General features: G+C 40.3%; 1 protein-coding gene across 1 annotated transcript in view; it reads left to right on the forward strand.

The window, feature by feature from the left end:
* The window catches only part of CSMD1 (CUB and Sushi multiple domains 1), a 2474714-nt gene that overhangs the window by 1860579 nt on the left and 606884 nt on the right, over positions 1-7251 (forward strand). The window contains exon 23 of the mRNA XM_019520340.1: positions 6350-6538. Within this exon, the coding sequence (XP_019375885.1) occupies positions 6350-6538 (189 nt within the window). The remainder of the gene's footprint in view (positions 1-6349; positions 6539-7251) is intronic.

A 7251-nucleotide genomic window follows, 5' to 3' on the forward strand; every position in this document is an offset into this window, starting at 1 on the left:
CCAAATTTCCCAATGCGTCCTGCAAGGGCCCCACATTACCCGGGACCTTCTTTTTACCCCCTATGTATTTAAAAAAGGACTTCAAAAATGACAGATCCAGAGACTGTTTGGTGACACCTCCTTTTGGCTCTGTGTAGGATGCCCACAGGTGCCAGCCCAGTATACCTATCTTACTAGCACTCCCTATTTTCTCCCTTTTTTGATCAGCTGGTGAGCTCAGAGCTGGCTTCTTACAGGGGCCAGATACAGACATTACACTTATACTGGTATAAGTGATCAGAAACAGGTCTACATCCAAAACTTGACAGAAGTTCAGCACACATAGACTGCTTTAAATATTGTGCAACCCAGTCTAAGATAGACCTGGATCGATATAGTGTCAGATTTAAGTGATTTATGTTAAACCAGTCTATTGAACCTCTGTACCAGATCCCCTCCTGACTCAAGTTAGGTTGCTTTCCCTTTGACATCCCAGCCTACTTTGTGACTCCCCTGTAACCTCCCCTGGAACTCAGGTCAAGCTCAGCTGCTCCCACCAAGTGCTTAGTCGGCCCTGCCCCCCACAGGCTGTCACAGACCTGAGTCTACATAGTGGCTGATGCTTCAGTGGGGATGTGGGGTAGAGGGAGGGTTGCCTGACTCCAATCTTGCTCTCTGGAGCTGTGCCAGCTCAAGGAGATATGGGGGTTCTTGGGTGGGCTCCCACACACTCACCCAGAGACCTCCATGGCTCCACAAGCTGGCACAACCTCAGAGAGCAGGACCAGGCAGTCTTGTATCCACTATGTGCCAGTAGCTGTCATACTTGTGGCTGAAACTGCCAGGGGGGACAGAGGAGGGCTTCCAAGCTCCAGGAAACATGTGAGTCCCTGGGTGGGCTGCCACACACCCAGTCAGGAACCCTCACCCATACCTTCACAAGCTGGAGCAGCCCCAGGTAGCAGGATCAGGCTGCCAGGTAGCAGGATCAGGCCATTAGGCCTGACCAAGCAGGGTTGCTTCTGCTGCGTGCCAGCGGCTGTCATGCCTGTGGCTGATGCTGCTGAGGGAGGTGGGGGGAGGGATGCTGTGCCATGCCTGGCAGCCTGTGAACAGTGGCCTGGCCTAAGGAGTTGACAGGGAGGTATATGAGAGTGTCCCCAACCTGCTGGTCTCTCCCAGTACAAGTAGCCTGCATGCCCCAGCCCCACCAAAGGGCAAATGTGTGTTCTGCTTGCGACAGATCTAATTTAGGGCTCTTAGTATACAGTGCATAACTAACTCACTTTTGCCTCGGGCATTTTGAATGTCTGTACCTGGTCAGGGAGGTCTGGCAGGAACCTGGGCTAATCAGGCACAGAGGTCACAGCTTATTGCACATGTTCAGTGCAGACAAAGTTTGGGGGACTACACCCCTTTGGCCTGTTCCTGCATCTGCTACTGACTATTGCACATGTAAAATATAGGTGTAAAATATACTCTAATTTTTATAAAGAGCAGAGAAAGAGATTATGTTCATGAAGATAAACGTCTATTTTGTTTATACATATGTATAGCGTATTGACTCAAATCTAAGATGGAGCTTTTTCCATTCAACATGGAAAAAAAAAGAAAATTCATCTTAGATTTGCATATAACCCAGATAAGGCAGCTGCTGCCGCTCTGGCTCTGACTCCAGCCCCAACCTGTGGGAGACTGTACAGTGCAGACTGGGGGAAGCTCAGGGGAGATTGTGCAGTGCAGAGTAGGAAAGCATGGGGGAGATCATGAAGTGCGGGGTGGGGAATGCAGGTGGATCACACAGTGCAAAGTGGGGATTGTTTGGTGTTCAGCCTGGGGGAGCATACAGGAACTGCAACAGCTCAAGCTCTGGCCCCGGTCTTGAGCCAGGCCGGGATCTGCTGCTACTGCCTCTGCCTGGCTGGGGCTCATGGTATTGTGTGCTTTGGGCCTCAGGCTGAATTCAGAGCCAGAACTGCTGAATTGGGTAATGAGGGGGGAAGGCACTGAGGGTGTCAAATGACTGGGGCTCAGGCATAGGGAGAAGGGGAGAAAGTGCCTGAAGGCAGGCATGGGGCTCAAATAGAAGAGGAAGACAGGCACTGTGGGGTGGAGGGGGCAACACAAGTGGCAGGAGAGACAGGTGCTAGCAGTGCAGGCACAAGCAGGGGCAAGTGGCATGAGGAAAGATGGGGTAGGGTGGGAAAGGGGCATGATACCTGACATCCTCCCTTGCTGCTTCCTTACTTGCAGATTGCTCCCCTGCCACTGCAGCAGTTGGGAGGGGGGCAACAAATTGAAAACCACCCTCCGATTATTAGATTCTATCTATGGAAAATAATAACACATTTATAATTTTCCAGGGAAAATTATAGCTAGAACCTAATGCCTGGGGGGCAGGGAGAGGGGTGTGGGGGGTGGGGGAGGTCATTTTGACTTTGGAGTTGTGTTGGATTCAGGCAGATATGGTATTCCCCACTATTTTCATCTCTTAGTGCTATTCACTTGCTAAGTAAAATACATTCTTTCTTGTCTTTAAAATAAATGTGTACTTCATCTGAAACTAAACATACATACATTAATTCCTAAGAGATAAGGCAATGGGGAATTATATTTATATCTCTTCTCTGATAGTTAAAATTCTCATCCAGCTAGCTGGAATTACTCCCTAAAGGAACAATAATGGGATATTCTCCTAAAGGAAAAGCTAAAGCCCTATACTTTAAGACATTTAAAAAAAAACTAAAGATGAAGAAAAAAATAGTTGTCTGAACACAAACATCTCAACCAGAAAATATCAGTTCTTAGCTTTTACTTGTTTCCTTGTTTACTACTGAAAAATAACAAAGCAGTTCTTTCTTCAGAAAGACCACAGCAGGTCAGAAAGCTTTTAGCACAATGGCTTTGCATTTTAAACCTATGGGTTTATCTTGTAAAACATGTGCTGGTGTTTATGCATTTAAGGACATGTCTACACATGATGCTACATTGCTATAGCTATGCACTACGGTGACATAGCATCCATGGGTGTCTATGCATGACCAGCAGTTACTTTACCATAGCAGTGCACTCCCCATTATAGCATGCTGCTACAACGAAGTAGCTGCTAAAACTAGCTGTGCACCATGTGCACTGTGCAGTACGGGCGGTTAACTGCTCCGCGTTTTAGTACTTACTTTAAAAGATCTCACAGCACCTCAGAGTGCTGCAGCAGTCTGGTTGAGAGTCACTGATGTTAGGGCTTGGACATATGAGCAAGTTACCAATGAGGTAAAGAAGGATGAAGGACGGAGTTTTACAGCAGCTGTTGTAACTGACCCTGTGCACATAGTTATCCCATGATTAATGAAAGCTAAACTGTCATAGTTTGTTCTTTTTTTATTCATGGTTAAGTTATAGCAGACTAGCTTTTATTTACCTCAGAGTAAGTATGTATACATAGGCAGTTACCAAAGGGCAACTAAAACATTGGAAAGCCCCGTTTTCCTTTGTCCTATGGTTACTTGTTTGTGTGACCATGCTTAGTTAAACAACTTATTTATGCTCTCCAAAAGTGTAGGAGTAAGATATGATTCAATCAGATTAAATGACAAGTCTTTTAAAATGAATAAGTACCTGAAGTATATAATGTATATCTAACTGTGGGACTGATTACTAAAATATATGAATAAGGAAATAGATTTTGAAAGAAGATTAAATTATATTCATACGTAACAAGCATTTCCTTGGCAGTTACAGTAGTGTGAATCATATATAAGCCATTGCTCATCACAATTTAAGCTAACATTTATTCTCAGATCTAGATAAGGATTGTGTCAGATTAATAACAACTAAGGTGCCTAAGTAAAATGTAGTTCTCCCCAAATTCCTGCACAGTGCTGCTCATCCCTGGAAGTGTCAGGAATCTATAGCCATAGATATAGGCCTGCAAAGTTCCCTCTGTACCTAAAAGTCTGCTGCTGGGTATTCCTAGAGATGCCTTAATTTTGAAAGTGCTGTGGATCTAATCCTGGGCCTTAGCTAGCGGGCGTTTCTGAGAAGTGCCAGATAAGACGCTGCACAAAACACAACCACTGACATAGTTGGTGGTGGCCTTCTATCTAATAGCTCAGTGGTTAGAATTCTCACTCAGGAAGGTAGAAATCTAGGTTCAATTCTATCCCGTCTGAGGGGATTTGTAACTTCAATTCTCATCTTCCAGGTAAATGTTCAATCCGGCAATCCAGGCAATAGAGTATCTTATGAGTATCTTATGAGGTATTTTAGGATGGGGAAAGAATCATCGGGCCAGAGAAACCACAAAAGTGATTCTCTGGCCTGATGGCATACTGTATATGGTACTCACCTGGGAAAAGTTTGGGTTCATATTCTAATTAATAACTCACAATTTTCTATTAAGAATTCATTAGAGGAGAGGTTAGTTCCAGGTCACTTCCTACCCATGGGAGTGAGAAAGGATTATGAAACCACAATAGTTGGTACCCTAGAGAAGAGTGAAACTTAAGACACAGGCCTCTTTTTAGTAATTCCTCCTTGCTAAAATAAGTATCTCTTCACTTGGTGTTTTGGCCTTTTCAAATCCCGTTCTAAGGTGTCCACAGTGTTCTGCTATTTATACAGGGGACCTTAACTCAGGGTTGGGGATGCAACTAGGTAGCAAGATACCTAAGAGTTAAATATTATAGTGCTCAGCATTGTGACACCAGAATCTTATCATGGATCTAGCCTAAGGTCAATAGCACTTTTTTCACAGGATTATGCTCAACAGTTTGCAGGTCTAAGTCCTTAACCTTAGGACAGAGATATTGGCCCTCATCAGTCTTCACCAGCAAAAAGCCTTAACATTAGCATAGTTGGATGCACAACGCTTGCCAGAGTGTGCATCAGCATGGGGGCAATGGTTCCTATTCCACCCAGCACCTATGTTCTGCCTGTCTTGTAATCAAATGATGCCTGCTTGCCTCATCTTCATGACAATTTGCAGCCAATCCAGGATCATGAAAGCCCTATATATGGGTTAAAGTCATCCTCATATTCCTGCATATTTTGTGTTCTCCTCCCTTAGGCTGAAGCCAAGTATATCAGACACTATTTTATTTTTTATTCTTTAAACACCTTGTGTATTTATAACTTACTACTATAAAACAAATTGGGTTTCCTAGATTAATGCATTCTAAAGAATAAGCTTGAATCCCTACATCTAACAAATATTTTCTCTTTTCTATTTCTGATGTTAATTATTCTATTATTTATACCATGGCTTCTTCCATCCAAACAAAAGGTAATATAGGTCAATACCTACTTTTCTTTACTGTTTAGATGGAAATGTTAGTTGTCACCTACCATATTAACATCTATTTTCTACAACACTTTTTAGCATGCCACAAAAATTAAGCAAAATAAATAAATTAATTTATATTATTTCTCAGACACACACCTTCCAAATATATCTTGGAAAACAAAATGAAATGGAAGAACAATTAATCTTTTTTTTTATATTTGCCTGTGTTTTCTTTAAATGTCAAGTGTGTATACTTTATTGCTTTTTTAATACACGTGGTGAAAATAAGAGGATTGTATTTTATATAAACCAATCTGATATCTTTTAATGTTATTTGAAATTAAATGAATTATAATTTAAAGCCTACTTTTAAATTTGTTATTTCTTGTCATTAAAATGACAGTTTGTTTTTAGTAGTTGGTAAAATACTGATAAAGGATGATCTTCATATTATATGATTTGGGTTTTTTTGCTTTTCCATTTCAGTTTTGTATATTACATCTTTGTTAGTTGACATAGTTTGTATTTTTTGTCTTTTCAACTGTATAAAATATTATTAAAAGAAAGTAAAAAGAGACTATTTTTTCAAATATTTCAAAATTAAATCTATCTTCTTGATAATTGACTTGTAAGAAGAAAAATAAACAATCACTCTCTTAAGTGGGTTAAAAAAAGAATTCCTACTTTCTTACAACTGTAGACACAACAACTAAGAGCTATATATTGTCCTTGATCCATTGATGCCATTCCTTTTGATGGCATTGAGATTAAGGGCTGCACAATACTAAATTATGTATCTGTACATGCAGTAAAACAGCTACTTTCACTTAAAGTTCAATTATAGACTTATCCAGGAATCTGTTTTTAAAGTTTTTGAAATTAAGAAAATAAATGTAATAATATACCTGCATAAATTATCCTTATCATTGTGTGTATTGAAAGAATCAAACAATATTTAAAGTAGAGGCCAGAATTGAGGAAGATGTTTTCATATTGATTTATACAAACCCCATACATACCCACTGCATATTTTTTAAGATACAAGAGTCTTGTTGCATTTATTTATATGTTCTATTTTCTTCTCTGCAGAATATGACCTGGAACCATGCGATGACCCTGGTGTTCCTGCTTTCAGCAGGCGAATTGGCTTTCACTTTGGTGTTGGAGACTCCTTGACATTTTCTTGTTTTCCTGGATATCGTTTAGAAGGTGCTAATAAACTTACCTGCCTGGGTGGTGGTCGTCGTGTTTGGAGTGCACCTCTGCCAAGGTGTGTGGGTAGGTGGTCACATGCTTTCATTTCATTCATCAAATCGTTAATACCACATGACAAATGTCAGAACAGTGGGCTGAGAACAAAGTGCTAGTGGTGAGGGACTAATTGCCAAGCTTTATTTGCTCAGGGATCAGACAGCTATCATTCTAAATAGTGCTTCATTACTGTAGTTATAAAGAAAAGTAGAAAACAAAAGCAAATAAGGATGCTTTAAATTAACATATGGATGGAACAATGTTTATCAATCAAAATTGTAGTAGATGATAAGTCTGGAAGGTGTGTGAAGATAAAATGAAAAGGGTGGTATTTGAACTAGAAATATGTGGTTATTTTAAAAACAAGCAAAGGCAGATATTTCCCCATTATCTTCCAGAATAAACAGCTATTCTCCAGATCTTTGTTTTGAAAAGTGGTTTTGTTTTGTTTTTAATAAATTCTGCACATTGGCTATTGAATTAATTTTTCAATAACTGTTCTTCCTGTGCTTGAAATTTAAAAATTACAGGCTTCTTTTAAGAGCTGTAATAAAGCTAATGTGGGTTTTTGGAGATACTGAAAACAGAGTTTTCAAACTTTACAAATAGTATATATGATTTGTGGTAGTGTTTTTTGTGATGTTTGATAACTTGGATTGCATATACACCGTAAGGCACTAGCATGTGAAACTATCAATTGCTATTAATATAATGCTCCTGAAATAGCAAATACCTTCAGT

Source organism: Gavialis gangeticus, unplaced genomic scaffold (assembly GCF_001723915.1).
Source record: "Gavialis gangeticus isolate Ggan-Ray unplaced genomic scaffold, GavGan_comp1, whole genome shotgun sequence".
Classification (NCBI taxonomy): domain Eukaryota; kingdom Metazoa; phylum Chordata; order Crocodylia; family Gavialidae; genus Gavialis; species Gavialis gangeticus.